The following is an 18,729-nucleotide window of genomic DNA, read 5'->3' on the forward strand; positions in this document are numbered from 1 at the left end:
TTAGGTAAACTATTCTTAACACGGGTGCACAGCATTGCTGTCTAATAGCGTTGGCTCCTAAAATACAACTAGAAATGTCTTAGATTGAAACATTTTATGTGTTAAATTAATGTATAACTGTAACATAGTGTGTAACTGGTACACATATTTGTTTTATTTCAGGTTATAATATAACTTATCCTCTCATGCTTTTTCCCTGCCCCTTCTCCCCAAATCAACAACAATAGAAAAAGAAGAAGAGGAAAACATGTCAGGACACAAGTGGTAAGCAATTCATTATCTTTTCTAAATTGGGAGAGGCTAAAGATAGTGGAAAGAACATAGTATATGCTCAGTAAATGTCTATTGAATGGAAGAATCGAGAGATACATTAGCAATAAATAACCTGTTAGCCTCTCTTTAATGTTAAGTATAACCCAATTCAATATCCCTACTAAATATGGTGTGAAAACCAATAACAAAAGATACTATAAATTCTTATCTAATGTGTATTTTCTAAGAAACTCATTTATGTATAACTTTTCTCTTGGGAATCTAATGATAGTTTTTCTTCCCACTGTTTTGTCTAATGTAATGAGTTGATGTAGTTTTTCTATCACTCTCTTATTTATAACTTCTAACATTACAGTTACAAATAAATTTTATGTGAGGGCAGCTCTAAAATAAAGAATAATTCTACAACTACACACCACTCAGGCTTATTAATTTATAGTCATGAATTCAACTTTCATGAACATTCAGGAGCCATTCATGGTTGGAATGATATGATGCTGAATAAAACAGACGTGGTAATCACATGGCAGTGTTAGCTCTGACATTTATGTGCCTGTAACACGTCTAAGCAGCATGTTAAACTTCTTATAAGTTCCAGAGGTCATCAAGCAGTGTTTCTGAACCCTTGTGAACCCATGATCCACCCATCAAGCAGGCAAATCTTTGTCAAGTTTTACCTTCATTAATTTGTATCATGAAAAAAAATGTGGCACATGTTTTCATTTTTCAAATGTGTACAATTAATTATAATAAATATACTTTTTAAGCCCTCCCCTCTTAGTAGAGAAGCAATCAGGTCCAAGTCGTCTGTGATATCAAGTGTCAAACTCCAAAAGAATTTTTGCATGTCTTAAAATGTAATGAGTTTTTAAAAGTAATTAATAAATGGCTAAGGGATTTAATTTCCCTGAGTTAAAAAAAAAAAATTCCCTGAGTATCTCCATTTGACAGTTCTCTAAGAGTTGTCAGACTTTTTCTTTTTTAGTTCCATCTTGTCTCACTATGACAACGGGCTGGCTGGCTCCATCTCGTGACCCTCTGTGGATCTCATATCCTGGCAACGGGCTCAGGAAAGTAGTTAGTGACTGGAGAGAGACTGGAAAGCCCCCAAAAGTAGGCCCTTTCCCAAACTTTCTCCCACTTACTCCACTTCATAGCTTGCTGCTGAAATGCAAGGGCCACAGAGTACATTGAAATGAGTTCTGGATGGGATTTAGAGGTCTGGAATTTAATCTTCTGTGACTTTTGGTGAGATTCTTCATCTTTTGAAACTGAAGATTCCTCATTTGTTAAATGAAAGGGGATAGGGGATGCTCACTCTATTTCTGGAGTCTCTTTTTTTCCAAAATGAATTTTTTTCTATTAATCCATTATTTTTGGCAAAAAAAAAGGACACAATACAAAGAAGTCCATCCTATGCCCCACCTTTGAGAATCTTACTCCCCTGAAATAACCACAGTCTTTGGGGTATATTTTAATATGTATATTATAGAGAGAGATTATCTTTTCTATAAATGTTATACAAATTTTTATCTTATTTTTTCTGATAGGAGCTCATAATAAGACTTCTAAATAATGCAGGCAGATATAAAGTAGGCCATGAAGGTCTCCCATAATCCTACTCTCTCCAAAGAAACCATGGTTACAGAAGTCATCTGAAATGCCTCTGACTTTTTAAGAATAAATGTACAAATTAAAAATTATAAATTTAATGAAATTATAAGTGAAGGAGAGTATAAATCATCAAGTTTTTATTTTTATTTATTTATTTATTTACTTTTGAGACAGAGTCTCACTCTGTTGCCCGGGCTAGAGTGCCATGGCATCTACTTACCTCATAGCAACCTCAAACTCCTGTGCTCTAGCGATCCTGCTGCCTCATCCTGAGTAGCTGGGACTACAGGTGCATGCCACCACACCCAGCTAATTTTGTCTATTTTTAGCAGAGACAGGGTCTTGCTCTTGCTCAGGCTGGTCTCGAACCCTTGACCTTAAGTGATCCTCCCACCTCAGCCTCCCAGGGTGCTAGGATTACAGGCGTGAGCCACTGCGCCCGGCCTATCAAGTTTTTAGATACTGGTATTTTGATACAGTGGTATAAAGCAACTCATGTTTTAGGACATGAGTCCTAAAACTCATGTTTTAGGCACTCATGTGCCTAAAACTGGCACGTCGTGAGTGGTGATGGGATGGGGCAGGAGAAGGTAGTTATCTGCAGAGGGGAGTTGCCTGGGGCCCAGGGTGGGCTTCTGGGGCAGGAACTCTAGGTCCAAGGAGGATGTGGACAGAGCAGGAAAGGGACGGAACAGCAAACTGTCCATCAGCATTTGGGGTACGCCAGGCACCTTTACAGAATTCCACTTCATTCACAATTCATTTCGTTTCTAATTTCTTCTCTACGTACTTTTTGATCTTCACTATGATCTTCCTGAAGAGTGACTTTCTGTCTGTATTTTAAGCATTTATGTGGAGGAATTTAAAGTTTTTAACATCAGAAACCTGTAACATTTTAATTTAACTTAATTTAAATTGTGGTAAGAACACTTAACATGAAATCTGCCCTCTTAACAAATTTTTAAGTGCACAATACAATATTGTTACCAATAGGCACAATGTTGTACAGCAGATTTCTAGAACTTACTTACTTTGTAGAACTGAAACTTTATGCCCTCTGATTAGCAATTTCCCATTTCCCCCTGACCTCCCAGCCACTGGTAACTACCATTCTACTGTCTGCTTCTACGAGTTTGACTATTTTAGCTTCCTCTGTAACAGATTTCAAGTATGCTGTCCTTCAGCCCCTTATCTCTGCTCTCCTGCCATCACCTCCGTGTTGGCTGCAGTGGGGGAGTGGAGAGCGCGTGTTGGTGTCCGGCTTTATCTCCGAATCATTGGGATGCCTTGAGCCGGTCACCCTGCCTGGCTTGGCCTCGCTTTCTCCACCTCTAAAAGGAGTGTGTTCAACCTGTGGCTATCTAAATTCTCTTGAAGGTTGAGTTTCTTGATTTTGTGCAAAACACTCTAAATTTCTTCACTCTAACTTTTAAGGTTTTGGAGTCAGTTAGAAAGAGTTAATTAACTTTCTTGGTGTAATAGCCATATAAGAAAGTGCTTACATGTTTATTAATGTTGTAAATGTAAAGGTATAATGGAAAGTCATGGGTAGAGAAATTCTTTCACACTAAAATATCTTAATTGTTATAAAAGTTGTGAATAAAAAGGCTCCTTCAATGTTTTTAGCAGTTATTCCTGGGACTTACAGAATCGATATGCTCAAGATAAGTCAGTTGTAAATAAGATGCAACAGAAGTATTGGGAAACAAAGCAAGCCTTTATTAAAGCCACAGGGAAGAAAGAAGATGAGCACGTTGTTGCCTCCGATGCAGACCTGGATGCCAAGCTAGAGGTGAGCTCTTTATGGCTCTCAGCACCCAGGCAGCCAGCTTGCTAGGGTCAAGGTCCTAGACTGCTCGCGTGGACAGGCCTAGATGTGCTTTATATTTGGAAATGAGGAAAATCTAGGATCAGATAAATTCAAACCCAGCATATTTTTGAAAACTTACAAATTCTCACGCAACCACCATGCCTCAGTTAATTTGTAATTTAGGAACTTAGTTGGAATGCATGGCATGTGGTAAATTCTCAATAAATGTTTATTGGAAAAATTAACACAATCAAAGAGCTACTGCTGATGGTATCTGAGGAATCAGAATTGGAGAGGTTTTAGAAGACTAGGGTCAGGCAAGTGTTTAATTTTTTTTTTTAAAGGATTTTGTTAAAATATCCTAGAAAGTAGAGTGTAAGAAGGCTGGTATTGAACTCTGGAAAATTCTAGAATGAATTAACTAAGCTAATACTTAGTTACACTAATTAACAGTAGAGTAAGCTAGATTCATATCTGGCTGATCTAGAGTATTAATATAACTAGTAGAAGGTCTACTATCTCCCTGTTTTGCTGGAAATTTCTGCCAATAGTTTAGATTAAAATTTTGAAAGCATACTTTTCACTTCTGTGAATAACAGGGCACTGAGAGGAATAATGTGTTACATGGTATAATAAGGATTCAGAATGGTCTCCGAATTTAATATGTGAACTAAAGTTAAGGAGCTCTATTTAATGGAACTAAAATAAAAATCCCAAGATTTCCAAAAGCTTTCCAACAAGGGTGACCAGGGTGGTGGAAACCATGGTTACCTGGAACAGAGAGGGTGAAGGGAGACATGTTAGTTGTCAATGATATGGGAAAGTCTGTCATGTGGAAGAGGGATAAGATTCATTCCAGGCATGTGAGGGTAGAACCAGATCCAGGAAGAACGTTCTAATGCTAAGGCTGCCTAGCGAGATGGGCTGACCTTGAGACCAGGAATGCCCTGTCAGATGGATCTGGGCTACTGTTCCACCTACTAGCTGCTGTAACCTGGGGAGAACTACCCAATTTCTCTTATCCTTGTTTTCTTAATGTGTGAAATGGAGATATGAATGCTTGCTTATTACAGTTATAAGGATTAAATTAGGTAATAGAGTGATGGCTAATGTTTACTGAGTGTGAATTATGTCCCAGGGACCGTTCAGAATGCTTTCCATACAGTATCTCTAATACGTAGCAAAGCTCCTGACATACTGGATCCTGCCTCCCTGTCTTAGGTTTCCTCTCTCCCACACATTTACACCGCCCTCACCACCTTCCAGCCCTCTTGGCCTTGTCTCAGTTCTCTGTCCACAGCCAGGCAAGTTCACACCCATCCAAGCATTTCCTGCTTCTACCTGGACATTCTTTCCCTGGATCTTCCCTTGGCTGGCTCCTTCTCATAGCTCACGTCTCAGCCTGAAGGTCACCTTGAAAAGCCTTACCCACATACACTGTTTCAAGTCACTGCCTGTCCACCCCTGCTCCCTGTCTGACACACGACCTGGCTTTATTTTACTCATAGTATTTACATATAATCTCAGGTGTGTGTTTGTTTCCCTGCCTGCCCTCCACTGTGAGGTCAAATTCCATGTTAGCCTTAGTCACCACTGTTTCCCCAGCCTCACACACAGCACACATTCAAAGTGCTACCTGCATCAGTGTACGTGTTACTGCAATTAATGTCAGTTCTCAGCCCTTTCTTTCCTTCTGCGATTGGAAGTTTTAAAACAGAAGCTGGGTTTGACAAGGATGTTCTAAAGGAGATTCCCACAATAGAAAAAAGTAGAACCAGGAAGCATTTGTTTTGATTTTTGTATTCTAAATGCAGCTTAAGTTACTATAAGTTACAGATGCTTTTTATATCTCATAGCTTTTTTCTTTTTAAGAACCTGGTAAATATAAGCATTATTCAAAAAGTAATGTGTTAATTACTAGAATATCAAACATTATATATATATACATATATATATGTATATGTAGACTCTTACAGGAGCATTTTTACTGAACCAACTCTACTTTAATCACAATAGCTGCTGTCCTAGTCACATCGCACCCAGAGTACTTAACTGTGACTAACAATTTTACACATGATAGAGGTTTGTGTCATAGAAATGTTAATACTGATATTGATGTTTATAGAGAGAATGAATTCCATCAATAAAACATATGAAAATGATATGCAAACCATTTTGATGTTTTCTTACCAGGAACGAGCCATGGAAGGCTAGCTTATAAACTGAGAAGTTTTAGTCACTGGCACAGAAAACTTGTGTGCCAAGCTATAATAACGGTCAGCTTCTATTGTGATCCATTGGAAAGTTAACATAGAAATGTTGTGCTGAGTTTTAAGATTTGTCCACATTGCTTGTTAATAAAATCCTTTTCCTGCAAACAGTTCCTCAGTATAAGAAAAGGCAAAACTAATCTCTGATGACAGAAGTCCTTCTGCCAGAGTCACTCTGTCACAACACAGTAGACTGACTAGATGCTGGAAATGTTTCTCGTCTTGCCTTGGGTACCGTTATGTGAGTGTATGCAATTGTCAAAGCTCACAGAACTGGACACTACAGAGCTGTGCATTTTATTGTATTTAATATGTACTTCGCTTTTTTAAAAAGTGAACAGTAACAACAGAACAGCTCCTGAACATAACTTTTTGGACCTCCTGGCTCCTATATTCAGGAAATACTATGTGTTGGTGGTTTCTGACTCAGCAAACTGATATCAAACATTTGCTAAGGAACAGATTCATGCTGATGATTTTCTGTTTTGTTTTATGGTTCTAAAGGGTATTTTTTCTTTTCTAATCAGGTGGAAGATGCAGTTTCTTGAAATGTGAATTAGTAAATTTATATTCCTCATGGCCATGTTTTATCATATTAAACATTCCTAGAAATCATTTTTAATGCTTTAAGTATATATGCATGCATTCGTTTTTATTAGATTAATTTGGTCATGTTTATAATGAAGCAGATCGTCTGTTTTCACTCAAATATGGAAGTGCTTTATGATACCAGGACATAATTTCTACATCAGCATGGCCAGTAAAGTAGGAAAGAGGAAGAGGGAAAACCTTACCCTGCCTCACTGAGTGGCTCCGCAGAGGCAGGATGTTTGTCGTCCAGGTTTTCTCATTGACACCAGCCCTGGTCTCTGAGCCAGTGGACAGAGAGAGTCGAGAAAGTATGAAGTCTGTTCTATCTTGAGCTATCTTGGTTTCTGAAGCAAAGACTGGGACCCCCATGAGTTGAAATCTAGTTAGATTCTTCTCAGTACACCACCACCTGCCTTTCCCCTAGTTTCCTCTGGTGTGGCCATGGCATGGCTTTAGGTGGTCTCTCTGTATATTTTACGAAATCATTGGGAAAACAGGGAGTGCTCAGGGCTGCCGGCTCAACACCATTTTATCAGATGTCTTCCGAACAGACAGAACATGCAGTTGATTGATTTTTGTTTGCTTTATCCAGTTGTTTAAGCATGCCATAAAATACATTAGGGTCATGAAATAAGTTAATGTCATCTTTTAAATATGATGCTTAATTGACAGATCCTCCATTTAAGAAAAAGAACAGCAAGTGGTGAAAGGAATAAATTAGATTATGAATGAATATTGGGGTCTCTGGTTTACTAAGTCCTCTAATTGGGCCCTGCACTTAGGATTTCTGTTTTTCAGCTATTATTTCAGTAGTCTGGAGGAAATAATTGTTCTGCAGATCTTAATTTAGATTACAGAGATGATGAATTCCAATAAATATGGAATAATAAGAACATAGTTAAAGGCTTTGGTCATAGTCTGTATAGTACACCACATGACACCAAGTACTTAGACATGTGATGTTTTGGGTGGGCAAATCAAACACTGTGGTTATGTTTAATGTAACTATTTTTTATTTCACTGCTGTCTGTTTTATTTTGCATTTTGTTCATATTTTTATTACAGCTGTTTCACTCAATTCAGAGAACCTGTTTGGACTTGTCTAAAGCAATTGTACTTTATCAAAAGAGGATATGTTGTAAGTATGCCATTCGTCTGAATATCGATCAAATAGACAATAAGAAATAGCAGAGTATTTTGCCTTAATATATGATTTAACATGTTTAGAAAACTATGTTTGTCTTTGCCCTTTAAGTGATAGGGAGGAGGGTTTCTAATAATTTTACCAATAGTTTACATAGGCTATTTATCTTTCAAAGCAAGTGTGCTAGGAGAATTTTGTATTGAATCTCTTATGAATATATACATGACATTTATTTTTTCATAAAAAAGTTTTCTCAGTTTTATATCTTGGCCTTTAAATTTTGAGTTATTAATATTTGATTGCCCTGGCTCTTATATATACAATTTTGTTCCTTTTAAAATGATACATGGAGAGAAAAGGCACATACAGTTAATTGATGATATTCTGTTGACAACGTTTCTTCATGAACATTGTCTATGTTTGTTATTGGGTTCCTATGGAATAGTATTTTCATATGATCTTCCTGTCTTAAAAGCATTACCCACAAAATTATCTCTGAAATGCTAAATATCAAGTTGTATGTTAGTATGTTTTAAAATCTCCATCTGTGGGTCATTTTAATAGTATAATCTCTATTTTTTATGTTTACCATTTTTTTATTTTTAATTATTTTGGGTACATAAAAGTTGTATATCTTCATAGGGTACTTGTGATATTTTTATATAGGCATACAATGTGAATTAATCAAGTCAGGGTAATTGGGGTATCTATCACCTTGGGTATTAACATTTCTTTATGTTAGGAACATTCCAATTTTCCCCTATTTTAGTTATTTTAAAGTATACCCTAACTTTTTGATTATAGTCACTTTGTTTTGCTATCAAATATTGTTCATTCTATCTAACTCTATATTTTTGACACTAGAATATGAGAAGTCTTTTTGTTGCTATTACCAAACACCTTTCCAATAATCACAAATTAACAATTAGTAATTTTTCTACATTAGTAATGTTTTATAAAGACAAAACCAAATCATAGTACTTAGAGGCAGTGTTTTATAAATTATCTATGTTAATATTTGCTAAGTGTTTGAGATAAGCCTTCTTCAGGGGTCCAACTCCAGATTCTTGGGCTATGAGGAAATCAAGGCACATGGCACACACACCCCAGCTAAATGGCTTTCAGATTCTCCTCTCTCCATCTTCTCTGCCACTACCGTCACCATCACTCTCTCACTTGGTTTGCTACATCAGCCTGCTAACTGATCTCCATGTCTCCATCTTTGCCTCCTCCAGCACATGCCTATATTGGCAATCAGAGTATAATTTTAAGCCTGACCAGATCATTCCTTTTCTTAAACCCTGTGTTTGGGGAATTATTGGTCAAATTCCTTTTTGCTATACCCACCGTACCCCTAATACTTGCCATGAAATGAATCATTTTCTCCTTTGTGGTAAAAAACAAAAAAATATTTAGAAAATTGTAACTTTAATTTTAAAGAAAGTCACATGAAGTTCAGTGTGCCCTCTCTCCACTAAACTATAATTTTTACAAAGGATGAAAAGATGGATCCTTGCAAATTTTCTGTAAATAGTGATTCCCTGAACAGAAATTACACTTGCCACTTATATTATGATTTCTAATTGAAAAGAGAGAAAGAAGTCCCCCCCACCCCCGTCCCCGAACCACCTCAGATTAGTTAATAGAATTATGATTGAGCACCGCCAAGGCTCATAATTATCTTATAATGGAAGGGGTTAGAATCATGCCCCACCCTTGAAGTAGTCATGCGGTTGTGCCGGCAGAGCTTGGCTGTGGGAAGTGGGTGAGCCCCAGTGTGTCTCCCTGCTGGGCTCACATAAGCCATGCGAGTTCTGCCTTGCTTGCACTTGAAAGGGATCCCAACTTTGATGGAGGACTAAAAATAGTGTAGTTAATTTGAGGGTGTTGCTATGCAGCTGTCAAAGAAAAAAAAAAAAACGAGGAAAGTCTCTGAAATAATATAGAGTGATTTCGATAATATGCTCTTAAGTGAAAGAAGCAAAACACAAAAGCATATCTATAGTATGCGATCCTTCATGCAGGCAAGAAGGGGATATAATAAAATATGAATGTAAAAATGAAGGGGATATACACACAAAATACACATGTGGCCTGCTCATTGTGTGAAAGAAATTTAGGAAGGATAACCCAGAAACTAAAGAGAATAGCTATCAATGGGGGTGGGGTGGGGGAAGGGTTGGAGAGAAGCAGGGAATGAGAACGGAGTAGCAGGGTTAAGGAGGGAGGAGCTGCAGCTCTCTGAGGTACCTTCATGTACCTCTGACTCTTAAAACTATGGAAATATTTCATATACTCAAAAAATCCTTAGACCCAACCAGATGTGGCATAATCTAAAATGGAACACAAGTGGTAACAAATGAACTAAATTGTATTACAAATGAATAACATCATCACACTGACTAAAGTGAAGAAAAAAAGAACTAACCTCAGGAATTTTGGGAAACAATATTTTTGACCAGAGACTAAGGCTAAACACAAAAAGAACTATACATGAAAACTGTATTCTACTTAGTAAATTTGTTTCTCATAGAGGGTATAGGTCAGCAATTCTGAAACTAGTTTATGCAAATATTGAAGTTGGACAAATAAGTAAACATATGGTAGATAATGAGAGTCTGGTTTCTCACTATCGTAGGAGGAAGTTACCAGTAAAGAAAGGGAGAGGCTGGTGAACACTGTGGTGTTGCACTGGAGTCAGAGGTGTCAGTGTGGACAGATACAGAAATAAATGTAGATGAGCATGTATGCATGGGTTAGTGGACGGTCATACATTTCCTGCCTCTATCAGCTGAGATGGGTGAGAAGCACTGACACCCCCAAACAGTAAGCACACCTAGCACCCAGATCTTGCTTTCTAAATACCCTTTCCCAATAAAAGCAATGCTCCTTGCACAAGTGGTTGATTCTAGGACTGGGGCAGGGAAAATTCAAGAAGAGCCTATACTGTTTTGTATATATCATAAGGAAGTGTCTGAAAAAACATGTTGTAAGGGCATAGGAACAAACCTGTGGCCAAAGCTGGCACAATTTGGGCAACATAATAAATAATGATAGCATTGAATTATGATCCATAGCATAAAATAAATATCCCTTAAGTGTGTGTGTATAGAAAATATGTGTGTGTGTGTATATATATAGAGAGAGAGAGAAAGAGAGAGAAAGAGAGAAGACAGCTTTTCCTTATAAAATAATTTCAGTTAATAAAGGACAAATGAGAGAACCACAAAATCACCATTTGGCAAAAGCCACAGTGAGAATTGTGGCAGATGAGATTCTGTGAAGATTGTTACAATTAGTGAAAATTTGAAAAAGAAACTGGATATTTGCATAGTCTCATGTATTCTCCCCAAGATTTTTAATAATTATAAAAGGAAAAAATCATAACTTTACAGTGCAGAATCCCAGGTTAACCGAGTGATGGAGGCTGACATCACGGTGATGATGCATGTGGATATCATGTAGCCCCTGATCCCATGCACTAACGAGGGCACCTCACCACTGTGGTATCCTTCCCAAAGATCCATGACCCCAGTGTAATCCAGAGAAATTAGACAAATCCAAATTGAGGGACATTCTACCAAATATTTGACGAGTACTCTTAAAAGCTCTCAAAGTTATGAAAGACAAAGACTGAGGAACTGTCACCGATGGAATGAAACCAAGGAAATGCAGTACGTCAATGCCATGTGAGATCCTGAACTGGATCCTGGAACAGAAAAAGCATACTAATGGAAAAACTGGTGAAATTCAAATAAAGGTCTGTAGGTTAGTTGATAGTATTGTACCAATGTTAATGTCCTAGTTTTGATCATTGTAGCATGGTTAGATAAGATGTAAATCTTAGGGGAAGGGTATACAGGAACTTTTGTCTACTGTTTGTAATTTTTCTAAAGTCTAACATTATTTCAGAATAAATGTAAATTGGATCATGTTGCTCTCCTTTTAAAAGCCTCCAATAGCTCTTAAAGTAGAATCCAAACTCCTATACCATACCATGGCTTATAAATAGGACACAACCTGGCTCCAGCTCACCTCTTCAGCCACCTTTTCCCTTGCCCACCAAGCTGCCAGAGGCCTTTTGCACTCTGTCTGAATGCCTCTTCTCTAATAGTCTCAAGATTATTGTCATTCAGAGCTCAGCTTAATGATCACCTGCTCAGAGATGCCCTACCTGACCACCCACCTCTAAGGCAGCCACCAATCACTCTCTGTTATTCTCCATCTCTCATTGTTCTATATGGTATTTTTCTTGTTAGTGTTTTGTGTTTATGATTGTATATTTTTTTATTTCTATCTCCTGCAGCTTGAATGTAAGCTCTGTAAGAGCAGGGACATCCTATGTCTTGTTGATCACTATGTTTCTGGTGGCAAGAACAGTGCCTAGTACATATTGGATCATCCATAAATCTGTGCTGAGTTAATGCTGTCAAGCTACTTGGTTTCGTAGTTCTTTAGTTGCTTTTTTTTAAGCGTACATCTGAAAATTTAATCAGCAATTAAATATAAATAGGTTTTTATTTGTCTCTTAATTCTTAAGTCACAGTTAAGTGATACTTTGTAATTAGAAACTTTTGAGTTATCTGATACCTATTTTACACCTGAATTTTAGTCTTTTATAATTAATTTTAATATTTGAATTTTTTAAATTAAAGAAGGACCATCCTTCTCAGAAAATCCATCCTTAAGTCTGATGGTGGTCAAAATTCTTTCCACCAGTCTCTGAGTAGCATCGCCGCCAATTAATCAGAGTCAGCACTTAAAATGAATTCTGTTTGCCACCCCAAGTTTAATCCTTAAGTGCCTAAAATGACCAAAAATTATTTTTAAATGCTTCCACCTACTTAGGTTTATTTAGGAAAGAGTACATTTCACCAACTGTGTAATCATTCAGGTACCATGAATTGGTTTTTCGTAGCCTTAAGCTAACTGTGTTCATTCGTATGTGACTTAAGGCTTTAAGGTAAAAAAGGTGACAGTAGCCTCATGCTATTATTGAATAAAAATGGGAAATTGTTCTCCATAGGGAAAGATTCATTGTGCAATTCAGTGAGTCATGTAATATATTAGTCAGTGGACAGAACCAGGAATGGAAGATATTAGAAAACAAAATACCTTCTTAAAATTATAGGAATTTTTTAAAGCTACATAGAGCTATGGTGTAAATGTCAAGTAAGCATTTAAAGTAAATTAAAGTATACAGGGATAAAAAGGCAAAAATTATAGCTAATTCAATTTCACAAGCATTTAATTCGTGTCATGAATAAAAGACTTTGTGCTCAGCCCGGGGAATACAAAGTTTGGGTGAACTCCCTGTCCTGGAAAGCTTGGAGTCTCCTGGAAAAGACAGACACATGCCCACCCCCACACGCTAACACTGGTCTTACCAGATGGCCAGAGCATGCACTGTCCAGAGAAATAGCGATCCTCTATTAATACTTCACAGAGCAAAGAGCCTTTGAGCTGCCCTCTTGACCAGTGAACTTAATTTTTGAGAAAGAAGAGGAAGCAGGATCATCATTTATCTCTGGGGAAAAATGGATTCTAAAAGCCTCTTCTGGACTGGGCCTTCCCAGGGGACTGTGTAGAGTGAGCTATAGTCACAAATTAATAAGGAAGCAGTATCAAGTTTAGCCCTCACCTTTGGATTTGTGGTCCCTGGCCAGCATTCTACAGCTATTGTTGGAGAGGTTGTATCAAGAATGGGGTTCATTCTTAAAGAAGTCTGGCTGTTTCATGAAAAACAACAAGAATCCTAGTAGCATTTAGAAAGCAGTTTTAGAGACACATGGTGTGTAAATCTGTCAGTGCAAAAATGGGAAATAAAAGTAGTGTTCAAAGTACGTCGATGGCAAATGCTGTTCAGAGGGAAAATGCATTCTAGGAAATGTCACTCTTGTGCCCGTGGCTCAGGTGTGGATGCGTGTTCAGGACCCCCACTGTTTCATTATGTGGATGAACTGTGCTTTATTAAATTAGTCCTTAGTATAAGGAAAGAATTTTGCTATTATAAATAATGATGCTATCTATGATTGTGTTTGCATATATAATACATCTTTGTGCCATTTTACTACTTCTTTAGGATGTACTCTTAAATAGCAGAAGCGCACTGGCAAAAGATACATACAATTCTGTGACTTTTTATTTTACTTCCAAGTGAAACTGCAGAAAGCTTATAACAAATCACTTTTTCACCAATCACGCCATCTTTAAAAATAAAGCCAAGATTAGGCATAACCAGTTCAGATTTGGTTCCACCTCTGCATTTTAAAAATCCACCAAGTCATCAACCTGATGACCTACCCACCCTCAATCCCCACCCCCACCTCCAACCAAAAACCTGTGTCACGGATGAGGTATTTGAATTGCTTTACAGTGGAACAGAATGTAACTCAGAAAGCAGAGATCAAAAAGTCAGCAGGAGAGAATAATAGGAGGCAGCTAGCACTGCATCCTAGGCAGGCACAAAAGATTTCCACAGTCATACTTGACAAACCCAACTCCTTTATTTCAGCTCGAAGCAGCATATTATGGGCTCGCTTTTCAGTACAGAGGTCATTTTCTGGTTCTGATTACAGGGCCCCAAACTCACTGACAGATGTATTCAAGTGAATTTGATCTCGCATTGTAAATGGAAGAACAGCATAAAAGTCAAATGGGGAGGGGGGGGAGCTTACCTTGTAGCCTGCCACTTGGATTTAATTTCTTCTCATCTTTGCCTCTGGAAGAGAGAAGACCTTGTTATTTGTCTTTCTCATTCTCTTTGTAATAAAAATGCTCATTGTTCATGGCTCCTTTTGGTCTTTTCTTCATCAGTCTTGTCTCAAGAAGAAAATGAACTGGGAAAATTTCTCCGATCCCAAGGCTTCCAGGACAAAACCAGAGCAGGGAAAATGATGCAAGCGACAGGAAAGGCCCTCTGCTTTTCTTCCCAGCAAAGGTGTGTGGCCTTCACTGGGGCTCTGTCTGGGGGGATCGGAAGAGAATCTGGGACCCACCTACTCAGAAAGGGGAATCTCACAGTGTTCTTCAGAAGGCCTTTGCCTGAGGCTGAGAAGCTGCTCTGTACTTAGTTGTTAGTCATTAGTACTTAACTCTCTAATTAATCTTAACATGGATTTTTTTTTCCTCCCTGTTAATTTAAATTTTCTTTTTCATATTTCTTCTGGTCTGCAGGGGCATTATATACGCCAATCACTGTGACTGCTTTCCTAGGCTTATACTTGACCTTCAGCGTGGCTCATAACAATCAGTCTGGTCCCCTCACAGCAGCTGATTAAAGCAGGAGCCTAATGAGACCAGGTTGAAGTGTTGCCTCTCTGCTCTCTGTGGGCCAATTAACTTCAGAGAGGTGCTGTTCTGGATGCCGGGGACCACACTGCTCAGACCCGGGCCAGCAGCCTTGTCAACATCACCTGGGACTTGTTAGAAATGCAGAATCTAGGCCTTGCCCCGGACCTGCTGAATCCACATCAGCATTTTAACAAGATCCCCTGTTGATTTTGATGTACATTCAAGTTTGAGAAGGGAAAAGGAAAATTGTGATAGACCAGTGGCTTTTTTTTTTTTGACAAACCATGACTTGTTTTTACGGTGGATATCGAATAAGCAGGAGCCCCTGCACACAATTCCTTTTGTGCCTGAGAAAAGCGACACTCCTCTCTTCCTTTTCCTTCAGTAACCAACAAAATGTCACCCCCTAATATTAGGCAGGATTATACCTAAATAAGGTATGTATGTAATTTCCCAGAAAATTCAGGCTACAGAAATTTCCCTTACTCAAATTGTCTGTTTACTTCTGTTAATTTCTCCTTGCTGCCTTCCCTCCCTGTGGGCCAAGAGCAAGCCATCAGCATGTTACATAGTTGTTGCTATGAAAATACAAGAAAGCTGGAGTAGAAAAAAGAAACCAGAGTGTCTATTTTTCAGTTGTGCCCTCTCCTGGGTGTTTTAGTTCTTCCTAATGACATTGGGGCCCTGATTGTGGACAATGCCAACTTTCCTACTTGAATGGAACCATTTCCAGCAGTTCTCTACCTGTTTTCCAAGAAATTTGTTTGTTTATAACCTTAAATTTCACCTTTTAATGTTATAATTTTTTTACTTGTAAAAATAGTACTCACTCTAGAAAAATTTAAAAACAGAGACAAACCAAAAGGTGAAAAATAAAAAGCAACTAAAATTTTACTAGGAGAGATGACCCATTCTTAACCCCTTGATAGATACTTTCTATGCATATATGTCCTTCTTACATGGATAAATGGATACAAGGATAATTGACTCTTGAAAAATCTTTCATAAGTAAATTTTCATATGTTAAATGTGTAATTATCACTAATTTCAGTAAGAAAAATTCTTATGCATACTTGTATATCAAAATTAATATCCATTTATGAAAATAAAAGCCAAATCCCTAGACACAATTACTATAAGGTTACCATTACCGATCACATTATTCATTATTTTATAATATGGGTATGCAGTATATTCTTTCACAATTAGGCACCAAATGATCCCATAAAGTACACATGTAGTATCTTAAGCTTATATAACCTAACCTTTGGATACAAACAAAAACTGTAAAAGAAATCAACAAAACAGTGCAAATGTTACTTGAAAGTTTCACCACTATAAATGTAGCGAACTGCACTGTATCCCTAATTTAATGCAGCATGGTCAACTTTGCAGTTGGGAAGGTGGCCTTCTGCACACTGGCTCTGGTTCCATGGCCCTCAGCTGCTTGCCAGGCACATGAAGTCCCAACCAGGTCTCCTAAACATAAAGTACATACAAAAATTGTAGGAAACTCGCATGAACTTCTCACACCTAAAAGGACATGATGTAGGCTATGCCAGAATATATTTCAAACATGTACAGCCTCATACATAGTTTTTGTATAGTATTGTATATTGATTATTTAGCAAATTGATTTTTTGATCAAATAACCCCAGCACCTTTCTTATTTCAATGTATATATTTTTGAAAATATCCACGGCCTGGTATTCCATTATCTGGGCATGCCATGATACATTTAACCTAAGCCCTTCTGTTCACAATCTCAGGTCATTTCCACTTTTTCCTACTAACGGATAAACATCCTTGCAGTAGACCTTTGGTATTTTATTAATTATTCCCATTAGGTAGATTTTCATGAATGAAAATGTGGGCCAGTCTTTTACTGAAACTTGATATTTTCAGTTGCTGAGTTTTTTTCTTGGTCTTGACTCAGTTTCTCATACCACAGAAGCGAAAAGATTTCTGTCCAACTTTATAACAGTCAAAGAGACCGAGAATACTTCATTCACAAGACTCTTTTTCAGCCAGTTTAGGAAAATGGGCAAAATCCAAGGGAAGAGAGAAAGGAATCCAGAAATGAACAGGATATTTAGGGAGACAGCTGAGGACTCTTTATCTCTTTAAGTAGAAGTCTTCAATTATACTCACCTTCCCACCAGTGTTTGTTTTACTGACTTATTTGTCGTCATTGCTACAACTCTCCTTCTATTTGATGAAAGGTGAGTATTAAGTTTAAACCAGTAAGGATAAAGCACAAGCTTACTTTATGGCACAATAATATGTCTTTGAAAACAACCTGCAACCTCTAGGTAGGACGATGTGAGCAAGCTATTTTTATAGAAGTGCTTAATATTTAAAAACAATACTTTACAGACAAGAGGAAAAATAGAGAAAATAGTAAAAGTGATTTTTTTTCTTTAACAGTTTATAGCACCATTTATAATCTTACAGTGCTGCACACATATAAGGCATTGCAGACATTGCCAAAAACTGACTTCAACTCATTGACACCATTGTTCCCTTCAGCTAAATAAGTTTGCATTTAAATTGAAATTTAAATATTCATCTTCGTTTTATTTTTTGCACCTGTGCTCCTAAACATCATGGAGAAGAATATATTGTAAGACCATAATTCATCTGACATTGTTCATTTTGGGTAAAAAGATGAAAGAAGCAATGTTTTCTTCCCAAAATAAATGTTTTATCTGGAGTTTGATACGCCTTAAACTTTTGGTTTTTGGCTGAATAAATGGCAGTATGTTATGGCCAATATTATACTTTTATACTTACTTCAATACATTCATTTCTGGTATAGTATCCTTAAGGTTTTTTTAATAAGGATTAAATCACATAACCTATCTGAAACAGTAGACTCTCAGTAAATGTGCTCATCCCCCTTCCTAGATTATTTCAAAATGCTTCTGTTCATGCTTCATTCCTCTGTGACCACTGGAACAAGCAACAGATGCCTGGCTCTTTGGAGAGTAATCTACTGTGGCCTACCACGGAGACCCTAATCACATACCCTCCCATCCCTCCTCAAAGGGCCAGTCTTCAGAGGAGCAAGAGACAGGGAGGGTAAAAGCATAGAAATGGGAGTAGTCATGCCTTGAGCATCCTCCATTAAAACAGGATTGGTACCAGCTTCAAATGACCACTCTGCCCAGGTCTGAGACCACCCTAACAGTACTGATGGAGGTACTTCCCAATGGTCCTATTAAGTAACAGTAGACTAAGGGGTTGGTACATGAGTAGTCATCTCTGGGTGACTCATCAGTTCGCATACATTTCAATTATTTTTCATCAAATATTGATGGAGCATCTTCTGTGTGCCAGGCACCGTTCTAGGCTCATGTGTTTAAGATTGGCAAAATGTCAGGGATTCAAATTGCTGGCTAGCTTAGTTTCAAGATTGTGGTATTATCCTCTTGTCTAGGTTGTCCTTGCGAAATCCTTTATGTCGATTTCACCAAGAAGTGGAAACTTTTCGGCATCGGGCCATTTCAGATACTTGGCTGACTGTGAACCGCATGGAGCAGTGCCGGACGGAATATAGAGGAGCGTTGCTATGGATGAAAGACGTGTCTCAGGAGCTTGATCCAGACCTCTACAAGCAAATGGAGAAGTTCAGGAAGGTAGGAGGTTTTATGAGAGTTACCAAAAGGGGTACCTGCTGGAAGGTAATGAGGTGTGATTTGAATCCCTCTGGTGAAGAAGACATAACTCAAAAG

At 37.8% G+C, this 18,729-nt stretch overlaps 1 protein-coding gene across 17 annotated transcripts in view; it reads left to right on the forward strand.

The window, feature by feature from the left end:
• The window catches only part of ICA1 (islet cell autoantigen 1), a 143,151-nt gene that overhangs the window by 19,368 nt on the left and 105,054 nt on the right, over positions 1 to 18,729 (forward strand). For 6 of the 17 annotated variants that reach the window (XR_011231798.1, XM_069462575.1, XM_069462583.1 and 3 more), the window contains exons 2-6: positions 163 to 264; positions 3,514 to 3,679; positions 7,624 to 7,696; positions 14,519 to 14,642; positions 18,435 to 18,633. Coding sequence is in view for 15 of the 17 variants with exons in the window: in XM_069462575.1 (XP_069318676.1) it covers positions 248 to 264; positions 3,514 to 3,679; positions 7,624 to 7,696; positions 14,519 to 14,642; positions 18,435 to 18,633 (579 nt within the window). In the remaining 2 variants the exon portion in view is untranslated. Of the gene's footprint in view, positions 1 to 162; positions 265 to 3,513; positions 3,680 to 7,623; positions 7,697 to 14,518; positions 14,643 to 18,434; positions 18,634 to 18,729 lie in introns of those variants that run through there. The other 11 variants (XR_011231799.1, XM_069462578.1, XM_069462577.1 and 8 more) reach the window with 5 other exon arrangements.

Source organism: Eulemur rufifrons, chromosome 29 (assembly GCF_041146395.1).
Source record: "Eulemur rufifrons isolate Redbay chromosome 29, OSU_ERuf_1, whole genome shotgun sequence".
Lineage (NCBI taxonomy): Eukaryota > Metazoa > Chordata > Mammalia > Primates > Lemuridae > Eulemur > Eulemur rufifrons.